Source organism: Podarcis filfolensis (assembly GCF_964270895.1).
Source record: "Podarcis filfolensis genome assembly, chromosome: 5".
Taxonomy (NCBI): Eukaryota; Metazoa; Chordata; class Lepidosauria; order Squamata; family Lacertidae; genus Podarcis; species Podarcis filfolensis.
The window spans coordinates 27,150,429-27,176,907 of NC_139608.1; the positions used below are offsets into that span (position 1 = coordinate 27,150,429).

General features: G+C 40.2%; 2 protein-coding genes across 5 annotated transcripts in view; one reads left to right on the forward strand and one right to left on the reverse strand.

The window, feature by feature from the left end:
- Positions 1 to 4,271, forward strand: part of PCOLCE2 (procollagen C-endopeptidase enhancer 2) — a 29,257-nt gene extending 24,986 nt beyond the window's left edge. For both annotated transcript variants that reach the window (XM_083613864.1, XM_083613865.1), the window contains exon 9: positions 1 to 4,271. In XM_083613864.1, coding sequence (XP_083469990.1) covers positions 1 to 131 — 131 coding nt within the window. In that variant the 3' untranslated portion in view covers positions 132 to 4,271.
- Positions 1,020 to 25,541, reverse strand: TRPC1 (transient receptor potential cation channel subfamily C member 1). Of its 3 annotated transcripts, none has more exons than XM_083613757.1 (13): positions 24,763 to 25,541; positions 21,279 to 21,433; positions 20,981 to 21,082; positions 19,987 to 20,195; positions 18,533 to 18,664; positions 17,562 to 17,757; positions 15,689 to 16,025; positions 13,486 to 13,625; positions 10,650 to 10,793; positions 8,179 to 8,354; positions 7,851 to 8,052; positions 6,475 to 6,669; positions 1,020 to 4,538 (listed from the first exon to the last, which is right to left on the reverse strand). In XM_083613757.1, exons 1-13 carry the CDS (start codon positions 24,896 to 24,898, stop codon positions 4,311 to 4,313), a joined length of 2,352 nt encoding a protein of 783 aa, XP_083469883.1. In that variant the 5' UTR covers positions 24,899 to 25,541; the 3' UTR covers positions 1,020 to 4,310. The 3 variants fall into 3 exon arrangements, with proteins under 3 accessions (XP_083469883.1, XP_083469884.1, XP_083469885.1); XM_083613758.1 differs by having other exon boundaries at positions 19,993 to 20,195; positions 24,763 to 25,535; XM_083613759.1 differs by having other exon boundaries at positions 18,932 to 20,195; positions 24,763 to 25,131.
- Between the last annotated feature and the right edge of the window lie 938 nt (positions 25,542 to 26,479).

Genomic DNA, 26,479 nt, shown 5'->3' on the forward strand with positions numbered 1-26,479 from the left:
GTCTAAATTACGTCATTATGGGACAGGTAGAAGAAGATGGCAGAGGTAAAATCCTGCCCAGCAGTTTTACAATGAGTTTCAAGACGAAGAACCAAAAGATCCTGAATATCTTGAAAAACAAGCAGTGTTGAATGTGAATTTTTGCAGCTGAGTCCTGTCATCTATCCTCCAGAATCTCTCTTCATGCAAATAAAATGGGAGATTTTCCAGGAACGTAGTGTACTTTCCGGAATTTTTCTACCTTGTTTTCCCCATAGACTGATGTTGCAAAAATCAAAAGAAAAATACCATGATTGCCAATTTTATCTTTCAAAACCTTCAGCAACATCAGCCAGCCTGTACCATACCAAATTTTCACTACCGTGAATTTCTTAATTTATACTTTTCTCAGAAGGATTTTTTTTAAAAAAAATGACTGATGTGATGAAGTGCAATATTTATAGTAATTCATTTTAACTTAGTTTTCCTGTTTCCTTGCAGTATAAGCTACACTTAATAAACACTTCTAAAAACTCAGTGGCTTCAGTGTTGGGAATGGATATGGAAGTTCCAGGTTCAAATTCACTTGGATATGTTGTCCACAGCGCGACAGTGTTTGTACATCGTGGCAAACCATTATTAAAGGGTTACTGTGACTCAAAACCATTCCTTCACTTTTCCCTTGGTGTGAGCAGGAGCAACAAACCATGATCCCCACATCACAGCAGCTTATTTTGCTTCCAAACAAACTGCATTCTAAAGCCAAGGTTTGCTCTTCACTTATAAGGATTGCTAATCTGAGTAAAACAACTGTTTGTTGCTCAAACGTGTGCTAGGGGAAGAGTAAGGGAGGAGCAAAATATGCATTCAAAGCAATCCATTAACTACCATTTAACATGACATTAAATTGGGCATGTGTAGCTTTGTACAAGACATGATCTCAGCCAATCACACCTTTCAAGGACTTCGAAAAGAAAAAATGATGTCCTGAGCTCCATGAAAAAGACAAGATACAAATGAAACAAATTAATCACCTGAGCTTTTAGGCAACAACTCTTTAATGTCAAAAAGCTTATTAGGAAATGAAACAACTCTCTAAAAAAGCTTAATACAGAAGTATCCAATTCAAGAATGATATGAAATGAAAATTCACTTTGAAACACAATGAAGTGTGGATTACCCCAAAGACATCCGCTGGCTCATCAGCAGAAAGCCATCAACTGCTGTCGTACCTTATTGAATTCTGCATTGTATACAGTATAAACCCTGAATTCTGCAGCAAAACACATTCTCATCAGGTTTTCTTCTGATTTTTTTCCTGCATCACTTATTTTGTGCTATTCATGCTGTGTGCTTGTGGAATAATAATGGCAAGATTTTTTTTAAAAAAACAGAAACATAACGTCTGAGAGAAGACTAGATTTGGAGCAAATCATTTGTAACTACTCCTTAAAAATAGTTACAACCACAGTACCACAAGATAAACATTCTGGAAAGGGCCCCTCAAATTAGTTGTAAGAACCTGGAAAACACAGGTTTTCTCATTTATTTCTATAAAGCCTTTTTAAAAAGCAGAAGCACAGTTTATAATCTGGTTGCATGAAAAAGGCAGGAAAACGTGGGGGGGGGGAATAGTGTAACAAAAAAAGTAGCTTTTGTTCCGCATTTTACAATTAAGATCTCCAAAGCACACAGTTTCATGTGATATACTGTATATGGTATCAATGGCAACAATTTTTCTGAACAGATTCTTAGATTATCCATTAGGTCAGCATTTGCCTCCCCCCCGCAAAAAATAGTTATTTATTCTGTTTCTCTAGTGTTTCAACAGACAAGATATAACATATGGCACAAAGCATTCATATATCTTAAGCCACCAGCTTTTTCATAAAACTGGATTGAGTCATTATTTATATTGAAGTCTACATACAATTTAAAAAAAATCTTTAGGTAATCTGCATTCTTTCTAATGAAGTCACACATATCTTTTTAATATACAAAATATATTATTTTTTTCATAAAAACATCATTACAATAAATAGGAGGAATATTGACTTAAACCTTGTTCCCTCATTCATCCCGATTTACGCTACAAGGAGACCAGCACCTTTTGCCCTTAAATTCTGCAAGCTAATATAAAGTCAGACAACAGCAATTCCTACTATATTTACACCTCATGACATCAATGAGACTTAAGCACACCAGTGCCCTGTGCAGAAATAACATTTTGTCACTATGGGTATGCTAAGTATTAACCATGGCATAGAATTAAGGGTTTTCCTTTCCAAGTAAACAGAGCATCAGTATTCCGTACTAACAATCCCTAGCTTATTCTTCCTCAAGTAGAATGAAACAGCAGATAATGACAATACTTATTATATAAATAAGTGATAAAATGCAAAAGCAAAATGCATTCAAAACAGGAAGTATAAGGACAAAACCATTAATGTCTTCATGAAGTATTTCCCATGAACACACAGGACCCAATCCCATTAAAATCTGGGATGCTTCCGATTAAATCAATGAGTTTTAAGTTCACTGCATCTACCTTGACCCACTGATAACTAGAACTGGTGCCGCCATAATCTCTCAATCCTTATGCATAGGTGTAGATATACACGCAGAAAATTTCCATTCTAAGAAATGCTTCAGCATGACAGCAAGGTGTCATTTCATTAACAGTGTTATTACAAAGAGTGCTTGCCTATTGCAGCTTTCCCCAACCTTTCAGCATAACTGTCGGGAGCTGTGGTTCATAACATTTGGAAGGCAACCGGTTGGGGAAGGCTGCTGTAACAGCTAATTCTGTGATCTCAGAAGACCAGCTTTGAATTCCTTTCGTTGTCATCTGTAGGATATCTATATAGGTCCCGCACAGGTGGCGGCAGCAGGTGCCTGCCTGGCTTCACCGTGGCCTGGTCGAACATTGCTTCCTCCCCCCGCAAGCTATGCTGACTGCTGGGGCTCAGCCATGGTCTCAGCCAATCACAGGCAAGCTTGCGGGTGCAGCTTGGGGGCAGACCAGAAGGAAGACTTAGTCTTCTTGGCTTCCATCTGGTCTGTTCCCATGGCATATAAAGGAGCCGAGCCTGGGCTGTTTTCAGTCACAGCTTGGTCTCTGCCAAAGAAGGACATTGCCAGGAGGCTCCCAAAGAAGATTCTGGGCCTTGGAAATGTCTGAAACTGAAGCTGGGCCTCCCAAGTGTTTTCTTCAGTGAGTGGCAACAGATTGTTGAACAAAAGGCACTTTTAAGTGCCAATCCTTAATAGCAGGGTAGGATTTCGGGGCTACAGGAGGCAGCAGCGGCAAGTGTAGTGGGGTGCCAGGAAGCGCTCAGTGCCAGGGGTTCTCCTCACCCCCTCTCCCTCACACCAAATGCCTATGTCCAAACCTGTTGACATCTGTAATCAATAAAGTTGTGGCTTGTTTAAATCCCAAGTGGTTGCCCTGTGTTTACTGCAATTTCAACACTGAGTCTGGGGCCCACAACTAAAAAATCTGTATTTCATGTACAGTACTGTGCGGTAAGTGTGAATTTAGGAACTCACTTGAAATCAAATTGATTTAAATAGAGCCAAAAGGCATGGACACTGATGACACCTTAGAATTATCTATCAGCAATTTACTCAACTATTTTCTAAAATATTATCATCGTTCAAGTTCCAAAATGATATCTTTGGTATCATTCAGTAGAGTGGAGTACAAGAATGACAAATATTATTGTTATAATGATATGGCTTTTCATAGCTTTTTAAAAATGTATTATGTAATCTTTATTGATAGCCTTTTCACAAATGTGCTCTTTTAAAGTATTCCAATATCTTCCTCACATATATACTTCTACTTGAAAGGATAACAATTCTTTTAATATTGTAAATATAGTTATTTGTACTGCCTAACCTATATTGGTATTGGGGATGGAGATTCAATTACTGTTTCCTTCTCAAAAATGCAAATGTGTGCAAACAAATCATAATCTTAACCATGTCTATCTACTCAGAAGTAAGTCCTATTGAATTGAATGGTGCTTTCTTCAAGGGTTAGGAATGCAGCCTAAATTCTGAGATCCAATTCTTAATGACACATTACAAACTCTACATTTGCATTTGGCAGACTATGTACAAATTTTACATTTTGTACACTTAATAAAAAGCCTCAAAAGAATAAAAAATAGTTACTTTCTTCACAATTGAGTTTGGCTGCGTTACATGCAATGGCATTTAAAAAAATGTAACAAGAAGAAATTTCCATCGTTTATTATTTGGGCTGAAAATAAATATATTCCAATGAATGTGTCTAAATTTAGGCGTTTTATTTAAAACCTTGATTCCTAGTTTCTTTGATAAAATATAGCATACTTTGAAGTCCGGAACCCAAGCAGGTCTCTCATTTCATTTCGGAATTTTGATAAGTCTTGCCGCAGCTCATTGAGATTTTCTACAGTCGCTTGATCAGTGCTTTGCATTCTCTGTCTCATGGAAGTCAAATAACGATGAACTAAACAGCACATTACCTTTTGGTAATTCTCATCTCTCTTTTGCTTCAGATTTCTCCACTCCTGTAAGCAAACAGTGACATATTATATATAATGTACAGATGGCTATGATCCGCCCCCCCCCCCCCGGTTTGCACAGTCATATTTGTGCATGCATGCCTGCTAGACAGGGAGAGAGATCCTGGAAGGTTGGCAGGTGACGTCTTCGTACCTTCCTATACTGCATAGTTCATCTCACCAGTGATCAGTGCGGTGGCAGAGCAATATAGAGTTTTCAGCAGAAGTGGCAGCTATGGGTCTCAAGTGGCCAGCAGTGAGCCAGTGCTGAGTTCCCATTCCCAAACTGCTCTGAGTGTGTGTGTGTTTGCCTTGTGCTCTCTCTCTTATCTGTTCCCTGCTGTCTCTCCATATTTCTGCCCCATATTTCTGTCTATTAGTTTTAGACGTAATAGCTCCACCATGGATTTCAAATTGCTTGGTTGAGTAAATGTTTCCTGGGTGCTCAGTTCTTTAACTATATAATGTGTATTTGTCTACAGCTTGACTAGCTTTTCTAAGCTCTCTGCCATGAATTGAAAGATTATACTTATGGATAATACTCAGTGTATCCCATGAATACAATGGGTAAAAGTTTTGTTTCCTAGAATGTCCTCTAAATGCTTAACTCCTTAATAATATGCTGCACATATGCATCTTATGATGTGTCTTGAAGTGCAATCTGCATTTTGACTGCTTCAGCCTGTATAGCATGCATACACACACACACAAAAAAAAAAACCATCAACAAATTCTAATTTCTTCTCATCTTTAGCAATATACACAGCAGAAACTAAGAATAGGATACACAGTTACTATAGAGCAGGCATAGCCAAACTTGATCCTCCAGCTGTTTTGGGACTACAACTCCCATCATCCCTAGCTAACAGGACCAGCGGTCAGGGATGAGGGAAATTGTAGTCCCAAAACATCTGGAGGGCCAAGTTTGGCCATGCCTGCTATAGAGGAACTGGTGATCTATCTGGATAAGAAATTAATGGGCTATGTCTAATTACGCCCACCAGCATGTGCAATGGAAATCACTTGCAGAATGGGACTTCCACTCTGTGCTTTGCGTTCCCACCCAGAAAAACCTCTCCAGGGGTTCACTAAACCCTCTGCAGCATATTTAGATGTTGTGTGGGAAGCAGCACAATAGGGGAAGGAGAAGCCTCACTGAGCAAGAGAAAGCCCACCCATGCTAGTTTTACATGCACAAAACATGCCTTCCCTTAAAAAAACAAAAAAACAAACCCCAAAATTCCTGTCTCTATACCAAGGTCTGTATTAAGATGTGTGATGATTCTTCAATTATTTTTACCTGCGAGAGGAACTCATCATGATACCTGATGAGAGGGTGCCCTAGATATGTTTATTCAAAGCAGTTGTAAAACAAAGAGGCTGCAGTGTTTCCTTTGGGTATTTTGTTTTGACATGTCACAGGGCATGCTTAAAATTAGCACATGGTAGGGGAAAACTAACAAATCTGCATCATTTTGAGAATTAACATCTTGCTATAGGAAAAAAAACTCATTTGCCTGTACTGAATTTGCACTACTGTACTTTAAACCCTTAAATAATGTTATGAGAGGGAAAAGCAGAAAGGACTTCAGAGGTTGCACTCAAATAGCTTGCAACTGACTTGTGGAAGATACTTCATTAATGTCTGGATGCCAGGCACTGTTTCGAATCAAGGTGGTGGACCAAAATATGCCTTTGGCATAACTTCACCCATTTTGTCACCTTGTTTTTTGTATTATTATTTTTTTGCATGATGGGTGTAAACTCACGAATTACACACTCCATTTAAAAATCACTGTATCTTTTGGCTTCTAAAAATTCCTGGGCACCGCTGGGCACTCCCTGTTAGTATTTTATAACTATTTGCAGGAGATTGGACTACATGACCCTCATGGTTTCTTCCAACTCTACGATTCTATGGTTCTATGTTTCTGTTTCTTACCTTTAAACTATTCTGTCGCTTGACTTTGCCAGATGATGTATGAGAGCCGATCCACTTACTGAGGCTGTTAAATAGGTAGCATATAGTCTTTGGAGATGGAACAATATTGAAGGGGGGTGGTAGCGTACATTTATCATCGAAATAGCTAAGCCAGAGCTTGGCACGAGCAAATTTCCATTCTTTATCTTCATGATTCTAAATTAATGGGGGGGTTGGGAAAACATATTAAAAGGTTCTGCTGAGCGGTGATTATAAATTACAAAACTGACAGGGAATTAACACACACAAAAGTGCAACCCCCATACATGCACAAAGAAAAAGATGCACCCAATATTTAACCATGTGCATGAAGCTTCTTGTCACCTGTCCATCTCCCCTTTGTAAGGGTGCTGCAGGTGAGAAGAAGAGATAGCTGACAGCAAACCCACCAAGAACCAGGCTCAAACTTGGGTAGAGGCTTGGGCTCAGTTCATAATGGGGCCAGAATTCCCGACAATACCTATTTTACCACGATGTATTTACATGTCTATTATTTGTTTCATAAAATTTATACACTGCTTGATTGTAAAAACAACAACTTCAAAGCAGTTTACAAAAAGATAAAACAGTAAAATCGTGTGAAATCCACAACCACAACCATACATTCCTAAGTCTCTGGGTAGGCTTGTTCAAACAAGAATGTTTTGGGCAGGTGTCAAAAAGAGTACAGTGGTACCTCGGGTTGCATACGCTTCAGGTTGCATACACTTCAGGTTACAGACTCCGCTAACCCAGAAATAGTACCTCGGGTTAAGAACTTTGCTTCAGGATGAGAACAGAAATCGTGCGGTGGCGGCGCGCCGGCCCCATTAGCTAAAGTGGTGCTTCAGGTTAAGAACAGTTTCAGGTTAAGAACGGACCTCCGGAACGAATTAAGTACTTAACCCGAGGTACTACTGTACAGTGAAGGCACCTGCTTGATCTGAATGGGCAAGGATTTCCAAAGTACAGGTGCTGCCACACTAAATGATCAAGCTCTTACAAATGTGGAATGGGCATTTTGTGTCACCTGATGGAGGGACAATTGTGCTGATCAAAGTGGCTGAGTGGGCACATGTGGGGTAAAGCAATCTCGTGCATAAAAGGGTCCCAAATTGTTAAGGGGTTTATATATGCTAAAAATAACAGCCTGAGCCCAGCCTGGCAGCAAACTGGCAACCAGTGTAGATACCTGAGCACAGGTGTTATATACAAGACCCCACTCCTGTCAGCAATTGTGTTCTAGCATTCTGCACTAGCTGCAGCTTCCGGATCAAGCCCCACATTATTGTGCTATACAGAATCAAGAGCACTGTTGACACTTAAAATACAATAAATCTTGTTTTCAAAACACTTACCGCTATCAGCTGAAAGCTTTTATGGAGCATCGCCACCAAGAGCTTGGTAAGGACAATTACAACTACTACATTGTATGTGCCAACAATAACAGCACCCACAAAAGACTGTAGTTCTTCGCCATAGCTAAATCTCGTGACAAAAATGGCTACATGTGCAAGAGAGAATATGTACCAAAACAGGGCAAAGCATGTACCAATAAATCTGGGGGAAAAACAAACAAACTATGGTTAGATAGTTACTGTGCATTAAAGGCCAGATCAATGGAATCAATGCATTCATATTCTATAAAAGAAAAACTGTGATCTCAATCAACACTATGAAACTCACGAATGGAAGGTATCATTGCTTTGCTGCTCACAGAAAATCCCAGCACAGTCCTTTTCTTCATCCACAGTGAACCCTTTATCATACAGTTGGGTCAACCCAATGGTGAATGAGAACAACACAAGAAGAAACATTCCAAGAAATTTTCCGAAGTCCTGCAACATCTGCCCCATTGAAATCTGTAGGAACATATTGATTTGTTCTCAGTTTTAAACAGCTATGAAATATCAAATGGTGATTGCATATTAAGAAGGCATGCTAGAAAAACTATTTACAAGACAAGCAGATTTTCCTAACCAAATTCATGACACTACAAAAGAGTCAAGTAGCTGTTCTGAATACTGTTGGGAGAAAGCTGTGATAAAACCACAGACTACAAGAATTAAATTTTATTGTACTGTACAAACACACATGCTATTTTATCCTGAATCATTTTTATTCTCATAGTAAAAGCAAACTACAGACTGTTTCCTTAACTCAAATGATATGTCTGAAGCAAAAATAATAACTATAACACGTAGAATCAATGATAATCTGGGGTATTGTTTAAGGAGTTATGTTGCTGATATTACTTTTTGTATCTTTATTTTAGATCTTATTATGATTTATGTGGAAACTGTTCAATTTGGTTGCATACTTTTTTGATGTTTTACTTATTTATGATAACTTTTGTTATGCTTGTAATTAGGTACTTTTTCATTTTAGAAGCCATCCTGAGCATGGTTTTAAACTACGGAAAGGCAGCATACAGATAAAACTACGTATGTATATACATATAATCTTCAACAATTTCATGACTGAAGATGGTATGAAAAGTTTAACTATGTTCAATGAGGTTTACATCCAAGCATGAGTGCAAAGGATTGTAGACTTATGAGTAAATATGCATAGGATTGGGTTATGAAATTAATAAACAGATTTAAAGCTTCTGATGTATAATTTCTATAGCAGGGTTAGCCTATGTGGTCCCCCTCAGATGTTGTGGCCTACAGTCTTCATATTTCCCAGCCAACATGGTCAATGATAAAGGATGATGGGAATTGTACTCCACAACATCTAGAAGGCACTATGTTGGCTATCCCTGTTTTACACTAACCCTAAAACAAAAATGGGAAGGGCTGTAGCACTTTCTCTGGAGTACTGCACAGATACTAGGGGTACCAGATTCTTTTTTAACTGCCCAGAAAGATTAATAGAATGACAAAACAAATCTGTTAAGGGTAGCTATAATTTAGTCACGGACTTTAGTAGTCAACATTACACTTACAAAGTGTTACACATTTGTAGAAGACACTTTTTTGTGAAAATCTGAAGTGTTTGTTACACAAAACCATCTTATTGTAAAGATTAACTGTTTTTAGTAGCAGCTAAGTTAGGATATATCTGTCCCGCATTTTGACCCAAGTGTATCCACAAAGCAACTTACAATAAATATAAACATCAATTTATTCAACTTTTCAAAGCATTTATTAATAGAGTTCACAGTTTGAGATAAAGATGGCAAACTGCTTTGAAATTATATATGAAAATATGAAGGTGTTGCAGTAATATGTGTTTCATTTCACTGATGGGGTGCAGTTTATGGGCATTTGAAAGTCATGACCTACTTTTGGAAAAGTATGTGGGTCTGTCTATGGTCGCCAACAAGAGCAACTAAAGCTCCAGTGTGCCATTGAATGGGGTGACTGTTGGCGGTTTATGTACAACTGGATTTCTGACTTCACTACATAGAGGGCTAATATAAATGCATGTTATAGTTGCAATACGTAAATAAATATGTATGTTACATAGTGAATGTCTTCAAAAATGAATACGGACTTTTTAATGTTCAATATGTTGCCTCCCTGTACTATTAATGAGGAATTTGCAATAGAAAATGAGATTAAGTTGGTAAGATGGAAAGGAATAAAAACTGGAGAATTCTCCCTGCTGTGACGCAAAGTGTCTTATGGGTAACATTTGATGTTTTTTCTTATACGGTATGTCTCATGTGTTAACTGTAATCGGGGATTAACACAACAATAATATGGCTCTTTGAGCCGTGTCTAACAGACAGATGTGCACTCTTTTATATTACCTTCCTTGGTTGCTGTTGTCACACAACTAGATATCTTTGGAACTAGGCCTCTGAATTATTTCCAGAATATCTGGCACTATAAATAGGATGTGCCGCTAACGCTTTGATCTCAATTTACCTTTGAATGGCACATAAAGCAACTTCCTTTTTAAAGGATGCTGCACTCCTTTGTGTACCATGTATAATCCCATTTTTGTTTCGTTTCTAAAGTTTCTAACCCAGTGAAAGACCCACCACTTTATATGCCCCAATAAGCCCACATAATCAGGTCACTATCCAACTACAGAATGAATAACTATCAGTACACACAATGGTGGAAATTTAAACATAAGTAGAGAGTCTATCTGAAAAACCAGAGGCAATTACACCTAGCCATTTTGCCCCAAGGACGACTTACCTGAAGTGGGCCTAGGACAGAGCTTGTTGTATACATGAAGAAAAGTCGAAGGTAACTCAGAACGTTGGCAAAAGCAAACAGACCTTCTGCCACCAGGGTAGGGTGGAAGGCATCCCAATCCTTCCTCTCAGCAAAATTATGGAACTAGAGTTTTTGAAAGAAGTTGAAGTTACTTTAAATTAACAGATAATCCAGTGGCGGCTTTCATCAACCAATGACACACACTATCTGTAGCCTATCTTCCAACCATGAACAAATCGCAGCAAGCACCACCAGGGGTCACACATTTCCTTTCCCCCCTTTAAGTTGTGAGAGGCAAAGATCAGCAGTAATGGTTTATAATTTGCAGGATAATGATAATTTGCTGTTATATCAAAATGCAGTGAACACTGATTTGCACAAACCAACGCTCAGTGTATTTTGGATGTCTATAATTTGTCACAAATCCAACCGCTCATGTAAAAAGAAGAGATGGCAAGACAAGGAGGGAACACACCACCCTGAGGCTTGCTCAAAACAAAGCATGGCTTGACATTGCTGCTGAATGTAGCCAACAGGAGGCTGCAAAGAAACAGGAGTATTCTCCAGCCGCTAACAATCCAGGACAAGGTCCAGCACTGAATGAGGTAAAATAATGGACCAATGATCAAACAGCTGCCCTACTGACTTTTTTTTTACACTCAATTTATTTCTGTCTAAAATATAAGCTAGCTTTATTTGAATGAGATTTTCTGACTCAAGGCAATATTTTGTCAGGCTAGATATAAGCCTATTTAATCTGGAAGGTTCTTACATGACTAGCAAGCAGAGCTAAGAAGATACAGCTTTATCTTGCACTCCAAATGAACACCAGACAACAAGAAAGGCAGCTCTGAAGATTCAGCCACATGAGGAAAGAATATCTGAGTGGTTCAGATTAATACACTTGCAGCAAGACGGTTTCTGCATCCATTAAGGCTGGTACAGATTTGTTTTCCCTCCATTAGTCATGACTGGGAGTGGGCAGTAGATCACATGCCCCCGTCTACAGACCCTTCCTTCAAGAGCACGTTTCCTTGTGACTCTTGGCCATTGTTCAATATTATGTCTGTATTAACATTAACAATGATTAATCCTAATCAGGGTATATTCCTCACTCAAGATTCATAACCTGGATTCAAATCTTGGGTTGGGAGCAAATTGTGACTAATATCTACCACAGTTAACGTAGATGCAGAAGGAACACTGTACTGCAGAGACTGGTAAGATAGATATCACACCAAAGCAAGGGGTGCAAAATTAAAAAGCTGCACATACATTATTATCACGAAGAAAAGCCCATATTATTATTATATATGATTATATGATTAATGTGCCCAATACTTTAGCGGCCTGCATTTAAAAATAAAAAGGTCCCAAAGAAGCTTGTAATCTAAAGTGAAGAGAAAACGAAAGGGAAGGGAAGCACAAAGGATGGATGTATCAAATGCAGCCACACTCCCTTAGGGCCAAACTGCACAGTACAAGAAATGTGTATCAGCATTTACATCTCTCTGTGTGTTCATCTCTACCCACGCGTGCTTTAAGCATCAGCTGCAAACCCCAATCATTATCAGGATAATGGCACTGATGGAAAGGCCTTAAAGCCTTTCTTCATGCGGTCCTGATGAAAATTCCCCCTCTTCCCCCAGTCTTGCTTCTGCCATTGGCTCTGTGGCCTTCAGCAAGTCACAATTCTAAGTCTTAGTGACTTATGCGTAAAATTGGAGTGTAAGCAGAATTCCACCCAAAGTTATTGTAAGGGAAAGAAGGATAGAGGATTTAAAGCACTTTATTAATTTGCAAAGCGATGTATAAATTAATCAGATTTCATCATCTTTAGGAAAACAGATGATTTGCTGATCATCGCAAATAAGCCAATGTTTCACAAATATTCTCCAAGAAAATAAAGGGAATGTTTATTCCTGCATTGCAGGGGGCTGGACTAGATGACCCTCAGGATACCTTCTATCTCCACAATTCTATGATTCTAGGCTGTAGCTAAAGCTTGTAACACAGCCTTCACTGGGAAAAAATGTGTCTAATTAGAATTAGTAGGTGTCTGATGCATAAGCCTCTGTATTATATACTCATATGGCACATAAATCCCGAGTTTCATTTTATAATATGTGCACAATACATGAGACTTATGAATGCTCTGCTTTCCTTTGGGTCACATCTGTGAGGTCAAGAGGTAGTGGCCTTGTCATCTGGGCAGCCCAGGACTTCCATACACACTAGCCAGGCTCGCACCCCAGGGAGTCACTTTGGTGCTGCTACTGCAGCAAAAACAAGGTGGGAGGCAGCAGTTATGAGTTACCAGTCTCTGCATCCACAGGAGATGCTGTGATTCTCCAGCAGTTTGACTTCACCCCCAGAGTCACACTCCAGATGGATGACAACAATGAATGCAACTAATTTCAGATAAGACTACAAATCTATTTGGATGAATAGCAACGTTGCTGTTGGTTCACATCCTTTTTTTCTATAATAGAATAAAAACACTCGAATACACCATCAAACACACCAAAAACATAAGAAAACAGAAAGACTCAACATGTGGTTCAATCTTCACATGCTTACTTTCTCTACTAGTGCTAAATATATAGAGACTGAAATAAAATACATACTTTGAGGCTTTAAATTAAGAATGAGTGTTCCTAGGACGCCCTCCATTTTAAAAAACAACGTAATTTTATGCTGGTGTCAACCACCAAGAGTTTTGTTGTTTTAAAACATTTTTTTTTACTTCTTTTTTTAAAAGGTTATACAGGATTCTGCACAACACAGTGTTATCAAACACTGAGTTGATGTTTACCTTGTTATGGGCAACTACTTTGAGAGCAAAAGTTGCCAAATAGAGAGAATTCATGACAAAACTAAGTTGATTTCGGGATTCTTCTAAGAAGTCTTCCAAGCCTTCATACCAGAGCCTTTTAACATCTGACCACACCATTCCTTAGAGCAGAGAAACAGAACACAGTGAGTGAGATATACTAGATTCATTTCACAGTGATTTCAGTGTATTCTGTTTCTTTCCATCAACCACAAAAGTACCTCCCCCCCCCCCCAGTAATGGGGAGTTGAGGATCGTAAGAACTGTGTGTACTGCCAAAGAAGCACTGGGTTTAAACATGCAAGAAGGGATCCACACCTTCTAAAAGACAGTGGGAATTATGCTAACAACATAACTGCAACAGCCAAGCAAGGGCACCACTATAGCGGCTTGGGTAGATAGCCACATTTTAACCTGGAGTCAAAACTCAAGCAATGTTGGTGCTATCCTTTAGCAGCCTTTCATATTCTAGTCTCTCTTTTCAAAGTCATAATCAGTGTGGTTAAAAATAGCAAGAAGTGAGTCTCAAAAGCAATGTCTGTATCTACATCTCTTACTAAGGAAAAAAAACCTCTTCTATGTAAATGACATACTCTTATGTCAATAGTAAATGTTAATAGTTTTAAAATTTCTAGTCAATGTCACATTATGCTCCCCCCCCCCCGCAGTACATTCTATACTACTTTACTATCAAACATTTGTAATAATAGCAACATACACAATTCCAAACTGAGCATAAAGAATATATAGGGCCATTATTAGTTAAGCAGTATGCTTCACAAAAGATTAAGTTACGGTTTAGTGCACCAAGTACAACTGTAATTTCATTTGCATTTAGAAAATAATAGCAAAGGTTGCTGAATTCATTTTAACAAACAATGCTGAAAAGTAGTGATCCATGCTCCCTCTGCTGGTTCTGTAGTTACTTCAGATAATCTGCAAATCGTTTCTGGAAAGACAGCTGACACACTTCAAGGAACAGAGTTCTCTATAAACATGGTGCAAGTCTACGAATATTTAAGTTCTATTTTCATAAAACTTGTTATGTGGACTGTAGGAATGATTTACACAATCCTTCCTTCCATATAAAGGGGGAAGGAATAGTACAAAATAACAACATCACAGCTTTGTTGTGTATGGGGCTGGAGACACACATTTTCATGCTCCCACACCATGCATACTCTAGCTATATGTGAATCTGCCCCACAGGGACTACTTCTCATTCCTGAAAACTTCTTACAAAGTATTACTTTCATGTATGAAAATGGAATGTGCAACTATAATAAATGACAAGTCCAACTTCTTTGTTGTTGTTGAGGGGTAAAATAGATATGAATACAGATGTGGGTGCCTGTCACAGGTCTGTGTAATTCCATTTTTTTTTACAACCAAAGATGCAACCTGGTAAGAACTAAACTCATCCCCTTCCCTTGCCTTAACTTGCTATACTTTTATCACTTCAAGTACTTTTCTCCCCACCCCAACTCACTTCCAGTACTGAAGGTGGGGAAAGAGAAGAAAGTCTACACAACACAACAGAAGATGTGAAGGTATTCAGCTTCCATGATCTGACATCCACCTTTTTTAGACCTCCTCACCCTACAGTTAGTTCATATATGAAATAGAAGAGTTGCATGAAACAACAAAGAACATGCCTGTCCACGTGTAAGTCTTTTAATGGTAATTTGTTGTTTGGCTGAATTCTTATGAGACTTTCACCTCTAGGATCTGTTTAGAAACCTTAAGAATCACTAGGACATTATTTTCCCCTTTAAAGGTATGGAGTTCCCCAGCGACCACAGAGCCTTCTCCCCTTAGCATAAGTAAATACACTCAAAGGAAACTAGTAGAGGAACGTAGACCAGGAGAGGGTTTAAAAGATATGGGAGACCAAAAGAGTTCTCTCATTTTCCTACTGCAGTGTTACAATGTCTGCGCACACAAACAAAACTCCCAACTCTTATGCCCTATGTAGATCCAACTAAGGCATAATCAATCACACCCCTAGATAGTAATGGCACCTAAGCCTGGTAAAATAAAAATATATCCTTCAATTATATTAAGACTGGTATGCTCCTCCCTGTCAAAATAAGATGAAATATGTCTTTTTCCATTACTAGACAATATTGCCAGGGCTCCAATGTTAGAGTTGTAACAATTAATTTTATAACCATTTTATACTTACCTATTAGCCAAAATAGTAGAAGATAGTCTATTCTCTCCAATTCTGGCCCCATGGTATTTTTTTTATCTTCATTGTAGACAAGTGAGTACAAGTTAAGCAAGAGCAGAAATGTGAAATATGATGCTCCATGAATGATAAACTTCATAAACGGAGTGTGAATTATTCGGCCTATTTGAGATTTTGGCGCCAACAAGTAACAAAGAGACAGTATTGGCCAAAATATACCAACTGTCAGGACAGTCAAAATCTTCTTAAACGTGTGCTTGCGACGGTAACCAGCCATTTGTCCAAACCAGACAGTATTGAGAAATTGCTGGCAATTAGACTGAGAAACAAACTGCAATAGGAAAAGAATTTTACATCAATAAATACTGTCCAAAGTAGCCAATAACTCATTACTCAAGTTTATTTAAACCAGTGGGGAGAAAACGGGGTAAGATTACAATTGTACTGTACAATTTATACAGTCGTACCTTGATATTCGAACAGAATACATTCCAGAAGTCCGTTCGACTTCCAAAACATTCAGAAGCCAAAGCACGGCTTTTGATTGGCTGCAGGAGCATCCTGCAGAAAATTGTAAGCTGCGGAAGTCGCGCCAGACTTTCAGCTTCCGAGGCAAAGTTCACAAACTGGAACACCTACATCTGGATTTGTGACGTTCGAGTTCCAAGTTGTTTGTGAACTAAGCTGTTCGAAAACCAAGATACGACTGTAGTAAAGGTAAAGGGACCCCTGACCATTATGTCCAGTCACGGACGACTCTGAGGTTGCACACTCATCTTGCTTTACAGGCCAAGGGAGCCGGCGTTTGTCCGCAGACAGTTTTTCCGGGTCATGTGGCCAGCATGACTAAGCCGCTTCTGGCGAACCGGAGCAGCGCACAGAAACGCCGTTTACCTTCCCGCCACAACGGTACCTATTTATCTACTTGCACTTTGACATGCTTTTGAACTGCTAGGTTGGCAGGAGCAGGGACAGAGCAACGGGAGCTCACCCCGTCACGGGGATTCGAACCGCCAACCTTCTGATCAGCAAGCCCTAGGATCTGTGGTTTAGACCACAGTGCCACCTGCCACTGTAGTGGTAAAAGGTAAAAAGGTAAAGGACCATTGGATGGTTCTGTCAAACGCGACCATGGGTACGGTGCTCATCTTGCTTTTCCAGCTGAGGGACCCGGTGTTTGTCCTCAGACAGCTTTCTAGGTCAGCATGACTAAACCACTACTGGTGCAACGTGACACCATGACGTAAGCCAGAGCGCACGGAAACGCCGTTTAACTTCCTGCCACAGCGGTACCTATTTATCTACTTCCCCTGGTATGCTTTCAAGCTGCTAGGTTGGCAGAAGCTGGGACAGAGCAATGGGAGTTCACCCTGTTGTGCGGATCCGAACTCTAATTTCATTGGTTCTGTTTTTAAGAGGTAAAATTTAGAATAATTATTATTCAGGAACAAGATAACAAACAGAACTTCACAACTAGGGATGAACAAGTCTGTCATTTTAGTTTCTTCTCAATTCGTATTTTTCCACTCCTAACTTCAGTTCTTCACATTTCTCCATCAATTCATGAAGTTTAAGAAAACTCATCAACATTATAGAGTGAATTTCTCCAAATACACATGTATGCAATTTTGCCCAGGATACATAGTTCTGCAAGCAATTTTCTCTACCATAATGGATTTTCTCCATTTGATGGGACTAGTATTGGATACAACTCTTTACTCTTTACCTAGTGCTGCGGTTCTTGAAACTATTAGAAGCAGTGTGCCTATGAAGATATGTATCTATCATAGTCTGGTCTATCCCATCAATTAGTCGGACAGCTTTATAATACATTAGCAAAGAAAGAAAGAAAGAAAGAAAGACACACCTCTTTTTGGTTGTATTTAATAGCAAGCTTTAGGCGACTCAAGTTCATTCTCTCTTCTAACAGCCCCCTTTTATCCACATGCTCATCACTTGCTGTATGGTTGAGTATAACTTCAAGCTCCCGAGAATTCCGTGCTTGTGCAAGCAAATCTTTAGCAAAGGTTTTACACTGTTGAGCTAATTCTTCATAATCATTTCTAGGATATAGAGAAGGTAAAAGCATACTAACATACAATGGACATGATGAATATATTTTACTTTTAACTCTTGGGAGGCAGTATGCTGCAGAATACCAGCTGCAGGGAATCACAGAGAGTGCTCTTACACTCAGGTCCTGCTCGTGGGCCAAGTAAGACCAAGATGCTCCACGTTATGAGCCTTTGGTCTCACACAGAGGTCTCACGATCTTATGTCTTTTTAATGTTAATTTCACCAAAGAAAGGTCCTTCAAACTGAATACAGACTGGAATGAGCTAAAAATGAATGTGATTCAAATGGATGATTTAACTCATCGATGAAAGAAGACTGATTTAAAATCAATGGGCTGGATCCAGACTAAATCAGGCAAGCTTTAGTCTAATTGAAATCAATGGGACAAGTTAGTCATGATTCATTTGATTTTAGTAAGTGTGACTAACTTTGTTCTAGATCCAACCAATAGACTGCAATCAATTTTTCCCATTGTGTAATTAACACATTTAGTCAATGAGTCATATGGATCATTTGCTCTAGCAACTGAAACGTATTAGTTTGCAGCCAAATTGGTCCTTTATAAAATTTAGGAGCATTAGCCAAAACCAATCCTAAGCACAAATTCATAGGATTCCACTGTAAATTCTCTGATATCATTTACAACTGATCATTGGGATTTTGTTGACTCACTTGTGAAGTGCCTGCATCCAATTATATTTAGAAGCATAATACTAAAAAGGAAACAGTAGTGGGAATTAGGAATTACTTTGTTACTGGTACCTGAATTCAACTTCTACAAGGCTGAGTTCTCTTAAATCTGCACTAAGTTCAAAGGCTCTCAGAATTGGATCCTCCTCCGTCAACATTATTAGGGCAGGACTGGCCAAACATCGATAAATATCAAGACGAAATCTGTTATAAAAATATCAAAGAATACATCTTAAGTCAACCAGTTTTTATTCAATAGTATTTTCAGCTCATAGTTTGTTTGTAATCTGTTTGATTTCAGGTGTCTGGTATATTTATCTACATTTAAAGCCATTTCCAGTATGACAAAAGAAACACAAAATGCCCTAGGTACTCCCCAAAAGCATGCATGCTAAGGCAAATTACTTAAGTGTATTTTGGCTTCAGCATTGAAGAAAGCTTATTAATTCAACTTTGTAGTTAGCAACTCACCCGGTAGCCACCAGGAGTGAAAAATTTCTTGTGGCAACTTCATGACAAATGAAGGCTGACAAATGAGGGATGGATTGCTCTGTTCCTACTCTGCCAGCCTGCTTGTTTTCATGCTAGCCATTAAGGAAGAAAACTTATTTTCTCCATGACCAGCAGAGAAATGCAAGTTACTAGCTGTTTGGCAGGCTACTAACAGTTTTGCACAATAACAAATATATAGAGAGAGGGGGGGGTACATTAGCTATTTCAAAAGGATAAGCACACTAATATTAAAATGAAAACTGCAGCAAATTCTTGCAGAATTCCCGTTATACTGGAAGTGGAACCCAAACTTTAAGTCTGAGTACATAATTAGAGACATCCTGTACAATTCAGCTGGAACATATTTGGTTGCTATGCTATTTGCAATAATACAATAACTCACTAACAGGGGTGTCTGAATGTAACTGGCTCCCTAATGGCTGAAAAGCCTGGAGGCTGGGGCATAGAAAAGTCTGTCTAGTTTTGCTTCCATCCTGCCCTGCCATATCACCACCCTGCCACCCATTTATGTGCTGCATTACAATCTTGCATAAATAATATCAGAACACAGTACAAAGAGGGGAAAACCTCTCACGTCCCTCATGCTGAAATATGTGGCAGGCTAAAAATCTTGAGAAAAGGGACAATCCTCTTCTCAGTTTAGCAGAAGGTTATGCAATTATCTATTTCACGTCTGTGGTTTATAATGACCTGAAAGGGGGGGAAATAACCAACCCTCTTTTATAAAAACTTCTCTCCTGGGTCTCCTGAAACAAAGGAATCTGCCTTATACAGAGTAAGACCACTGGTCCATCTAGTTCAATATTGCCTACACTCTCCAGAGCCATTTCCCAGATGCCTGGGATTGAACCTGGGATATTTTGCATGCAAAGCATGTGCACTATCATTGAACTTCGGATTTTCTCTCAAAATGATTCTTACTCACTACAAGTGATCAGGTAAGTGGTTGCTTAAAATCTAGTTCTTCTAAAAGACAGGAAGGAAATTACATGCATTAATAAACAGCTAATTACTGTAACCTGGAGTGCCGAAGGCTATCTTTTTTGTTCTTGGCAGTACATAATGTACATTCACAGCCAACAGCATGAGGTTTGGGTAGTGACACATCTTGCTTTAATAGCATAGTGAGAATTTCATAGTTGTTACGGTGAGCAGCTAAAATGACTGGTGCCACATCCATTGTTGTTGAATATTCTGGATTCTGAATACGTTCCATTAATTTCTGAAACAGAGAGAAAGAAGCCTGGCTTTATGAATTGTTAAATCAGAGATTAAATCTAAAAATTGTCAAATCTACAGCCAAAAATAATATATTTATTGCAGTCTCTCACATTTTAAAACTTTAAATCTTTAGAACTGAATGTGCTTATGGCAGAAAATATAATTCACCTTGTTAATTTTGTACCACACTGCCATTTAATAGCTACATCTCTTTTAGCTAGAGCTGCCGGAACTGAGTTCTGGCTGAAAAAAGCCCTAGTTATTGCTACTCTACTTTTGCTTAAATCTAAGATAGCCCTGGCTCAGTCCAAGTCTGAGTATTGATAATGATAGCTACAGGGTACAAATAATTTTAAAACCCCACCCATTCCTCTCCCAAAAAGGATTAAAAAAAAAATACCCTGCTCATTTTCAGATATATAACCAAAAGACACTTAAATGTACTCTCCAAAACTTCCACTATCAAATACAGTGGTATCTTGGTTCTCGAATTTAATCCGTTCTGGGAGTCCGACTCCTGAAACAATTAGAAAACCAAGGTGTGGCTTCTGATTGGCTGCAGGAGCTTCCTGCACTCAAGCGGAAGCCGCGTCTGACGTTTGGCTTCTGAAAAACGTTTGCAAACCAGAACACTTACTTCCGGGTTTGCGGCATTCAGGAGCCAATTTGTTTGACAACTAAGCCATTCAAGAACCAAGGTACCACTATATGTGCTTAACACAACAATCTGAGCAGAGCAACAGTATTAAGATGGGGAATAATACTTTTAATTTATGTAATACTAACAACAATTGTTGGTCTACTGGTTCGTTTGGGTCGATGATTAAGGAGTATATCTACAGCTCCCACAACCTCTGAGTCAATGGCCACCAAGAGTGCATCTGTAGACTGAAAAAATGGAACATTAAAGCAGAAGTAATAGCAACTTGCATACTGGGGAACAAAATAATATTTTTCAAAAATGACAAAGATAGGTTCACTGAAGGAAAATGTTTCTTTTCTGAAACAATAGGTAAAAAGAAGTTAAATCTCACGATTATTCCAATGGCTATCATCATCAGCCAGAAGAAGAAGATTATAGTACCTGACAGCCATAATCCAGGAGCAGCTGTAGTATGTCTAGATTTTCATTTTCAATAGTTATGGTAACAGCATTTCTCCCAAGCACATCCACACAATTTATGTTCATATCACCAGAGCTATTCTCTTCTAAAAGTTTCTTCACCATGTAAAAGTCACCTAAACAAGTAATAGACAAAAGACCTATTTTAGTGCTTTTTATTTGCTGATATTCTATCATATTATATTATACAAGATGATATTTATTTCTCTTGTCCTCCAAGGGGCTCAATATGCCATGCATTGCTCTCACCTTCTCTGTATTATCCTCAAAACAACTCTGTGAGGTAGGTTTGGCTGAGAGTTGGTAACCCAGTGAGCTGCATGGTTGAGTGAGGATTTGAGCCTCATGTTTCAGGTCCTAGTCCAACACTCAACCCCTGCACCACAAATAAATATTACACTTGCTTTTAAATTCAGTCATCCCTACAAGCTTAGTTCTATGTTCTTCTGTGCAGCAGATGCTTTAACACTCTGACTTAGTGACACCACACTGCTTTTTGAAGTAGAGATTTTAAAAACCTACATCCTACACTTGCAATGCACAAGCACTGATCCTGCACCTTACATGTACTGCCTAGCCAATGAGCAACACTTTCAGCTGTCACATTCCAGTGGCAAAATAAAGCTTTAAGGATCCTTCCCTCATCCTGCTCACCTAACATACTATTAGCACTAATCATATCTTGTAAGTAAAATAGATGCATAGGAACCAGTGTGGTGTACAGTAAATATGTGGCGTATATAACATTTTTATCATGTACACTTAAATATTTTATTCTGTTTGCTATGTTCCAGTCCATGAGAAGAAACTCAGGATCTGGAATAATATCCTAGATAGAAGAACTATGGTGGCAACAAGTGGTGAACTGGAAGAACCACTATCCTTTGATCGAAAATTAGTATACAAAAATACTTGATCTATCTACGAAGCAGCAGGTAATATAGCAGGTGTAGGAAACTAGAAATGATTGATGAATTGTGAGCAGTTTTATAGGAAAAAATTAGCTTCCCACCAAGTAAATTTCTAGAAATGAAACTCTTTATCTAACCCCCCCCCCCAAGACAACTATAGAAAAATGCTTGAACTTCATAGTTATTTAACATCTCTTGATGCAGGTGCAACCCCACAAACAGAATACTATAATCCTGCTTCTCTCGCTGAAAGAATAACACCCAACCTCTGCCACCATCTTCTAACATTTACCTTTCTGTACAAGATAGCAGAGGTGACATATTATAAAAGTCACATATTGTTACAGGTCATACCATTTCAAATATTTCCACAGGACCAAAGCCACACAACTCACAAGGAAACCCCCATGTTAGTTTTAAAATATGCCAAAAATATTTGGCTCCATATTTCTAGGTAAGTTACGTCTGTTTCTTCCCATTGCGTACATATTTTTAAAATTTAAACAAAACAAATGATTTGGATCCAAGTGGGAAAGTGAAAAAAGTCAGAATGCCTTCAAACATTTTGTGTACTAGACAGAAATGTTGAATTTATAACATGTGAATGTCTTTCTGACATTATGTATTTTTAATTTTTAGTAAGGCAATGCTTCAGCAAAAGAAAGTGGAAATTAAATTAGCCTTAATAACGTAATGAGTAACAGCAATCAAAATAAGAGCAGTTAATAATTTTTGTACTTACTACATACATTTCTAAATCTCAGTAACCTTTATGTTGGCCGCATATATAAAGAATCACTTCCAGATTATTACTGTTCCCCCCACTTTTTACATGAATGCATGTGAACGAATAAATTAAAACCAACAGGCAGGGCAAGCCTGTCAAAAGGTAAAGTGAGTTAGCCAAGTCACATGCCAGATGACTGGAGAAGGAGGCAGCATTGTTATGGTCCCCTCATTCATTCCCCTGGAGCACCCTGTAGGTGGGGAATCAATCTGCCCTGCATAGGCTGAGTGACAAACTAATGAAGAAAATGACTGTGATGGGCAGGCACACAGTGCTCTGTTGACTGCCCTACTGCACATCCATAAATGGCAGGAGGAAAGGCACAAGGCCAGAACAAGCTGCAAACGGGGGGGGGGGGGAATACTCAGGTGGTCAGGGCCTGCCTCAGTTAAATGTGTTCACTCCCTTCTACCATTTTACCCTCACAGCAACCTTGAGCAAAAGTGAGGCCACAAGTGTGCAACTTGCCCAAGTTCACCTAGTGTGTTTCACAGCTTGAGTAGGGATTTGAATCCAAGTCTCCTGAACCCTCGCAACTCAGAAGGTGACTGCAACCAGGAGTAGGCAGTGCATCCCATGAAAGCAAACTAGCAGAAATGCAGTACTTGGACATAAGAGAGCTCAATTGATTACGCAAAAAGCCACAGAATTTCAGGTGAACTCTCTTCCCAATAATGGAGGAAAGGGAGAAAGGCCCTATTCGCCCTCAGGGACAGAAGCCAGCAACATTTTCAACCCGTTGCGCAAAGGGTAGACCAGTGGTTCCCAACCGTTTTTTGGCCATGCCCCATCTAAGCATCTCTAAAATCCTGACCCCTTCCAGCCCGTCCCCGACATATAATTCTTATTATTCTAAAAGTGATCTCCTATTCACACAGAGGAAGCCTAAAAGGCCATTAACTGTTAATAACTCATTCTCGAATTGCCTTCCTTCAAAACCAAATTGCCCCACGTTGGGACATAGCTGTCAACTTTTCCCTTTTCTTGCGAGGGATCCTATTCGGAATAAGGGAATTTCCCTTTAAAAAAGGAAAACGTTGACAGCTATGCATTGGGAACTGGGGGGGGGTAGACAAAACACCCCAAAAGATGCTTATTCAAGGAGAACATTTTGCTGCCAAGTTAAATCCGACTTCCTAAGAAGCCACTTCATCCACCTTGCCCCTGCTTTTGCGTTTTCCCTGTGGCATATATATATATATATAACCACAAGGCAGTGCGAGGAAGGTTGGGTTTGAGAGGCAGCAAACAACCTGTGCAGGTCATCATCATCCCGTGAGGAAGTGGGTGCGGGTGTGAGAGGCAAAGAGGCTGAGAAAGAGCGAGGCACACATTCAAATACAGGGCATAGCTGTCAACCTTTCCCTTTTCTTGCGAGGAATCCTATTCGAAATAAGGGAATTTCCCTTTTAAAAAGGGAAAAGTTGACAGCTATGATCCAGGGACTGAGAGATCCTGCAATCCTCACGGGCAGCCTCATCGGCTGCTCAGCATCCGTTAACACACTTCAGCCACCAATGTATAGCGGCCACAACCATAGTGGCAATATAATATTCGCGGTATCCATCACTTTTCGCGCAGCGGAGGGGGGCACGGACTCCCTCTCTCCTCAGAGTTCACGAGACCCTTAGGAGCCGAGTCGGAGGTTTGCGCGTCAAGCTGCCTCCGCCGCCGCCGCCCTAAATCCACGCCGGGCCGCTCCTCTCCATCCGAGGCCCGCAACGGCCCGTCCTAAGCGACGCCCTACCTTTGTCGCAAGCGAGCAGGAAGAGCTTCTCGTCCAAGGTGGTCTCCTCCTTCACCTGCCGGACATCCTTCAGCGCCAGCAACTTGTTAGGGGAGGCCGAGGCCGACGGGTCCGCGCTCTGGTAAAGAGCAGCCATAGCCCCGCCAGGCGGAGGCCCATCGGGAGAGGCCGCGCCGCGGGAAGGGCCCTTCCTCTACTCCCTCACGCTCCCCTTCCCTCACGCAGCAGCTGCAGCCGGGGAACCGCTGCCCACCAGGCCGGCCAAGCGCGCCCCTCTGGCACGCAAGAGGCCGGAGAGCAGCCGAGCGGCGATGGAGATGTCAAAGCGGGAGGGAGAGATCTCCGCGCAGGCGCAGGGAGGCTCCGCGGTCTCGAGGCTGTGCTCCGCGGTGGCCTAAGCAGCCGCGCGCTCTCTTCATTCGTGCCTCGTGAGGCAGCTGGGAAACATCAGCAGGCAGGGGAGGGGGCACAGAGCAAATATTCTCATCCCACCTCCGCCGCATTTTAGACCATAGATACAGCTATAATTCAGGTCACTGGGAGGTATTTTGAAAGGAACTGCCGCAGGCCATTAAAATTCGATTGCATCGCATTGCATTGCAATGCAATCCCCTTTTTTCTCCAAAAAGGTCAAGGTGGCAGACAAGAGTTCTCCTCCCCCATTGCATCCTCGCAACAACCCTGCGAGGGAGGTTAGGCTAGGTGAGTGGCTGGTCCGAGGTCACCCAGTGAGCTTCCTGCCCGAGTGGGGATTTGAACCCTAGCCTCCTAGGTCCAACGCTCGTCCCACTGGTTCTGTTTTCTAGAAACTTAACCTTGAACATGCTTAAGTGCAGGCATTTGAAGCTTGTTATCAATTGCAGGAGAAGTAACTTGCCGGGTTGGCCCAAGCCATTTTGCAGCCTATGGGTTTTTTTAGAAAAAGAACCTCAGTGAAATGTGGTTCAGTGTGTGAGCTGTGATGACCTGGGTTTGAATCCCTTCTCCCAAGAAAACACCAAAAGGATGAGGAGATACTTGCCTCCCAGCTTTCCTACTCCACATATTCACAATGTGATCTTTCCAGACCCCAGGATTAAGCCCGGAACCTTGTGCACAGAATGTGGGATGCTCCCTTTTCCCCAGTTTTTAAGTTTGAGGAAGCGGTTCCAGTCTGTCCTTGCTATTTGCCCATGGCTGCTGGTGCCTCCGCCTTCCATGCTGACCACAGGAGAAAATCCCATCCGTTTTCAATGGATGCTGGTATTGGACAACAAAGAGAGGAAGAGGCAGAGGGAAACTGGGGGCTGGGAACTGTAGTTTGTTAAAGGTGCTGAGTTGTTAGAAGACCCCTACTCTCCTCACAGAGCTACAATTCCCATAATTCACTGTGAACAGGGATTGGGTTAAATCACTGTGAATTGTGGCTCTGTGATGGGAGCAGGAGTTTCCTAACAACTGTCAGCACCCTTAACTATGTTTTCTAGGATTCTTTGGGGAAGACATGACTGTTAAAAGTGGTTAAAAAATATACGGTGCTGATGTGGCCTCACTAGACTAAGGGCTTCTACAGGAGACTATAGCGTATACCTTGCTGGCTATATGGCTTTTAAAGATATGGGAGATTTGTCTCATGCAACCCATCATAACATGCTCCTTTACATTAAGCTAACACTGGTTTGTATGGCTAAATGTTCAGATACAGTCCTACACTCCTTGAAGATGAATGACCAATTCT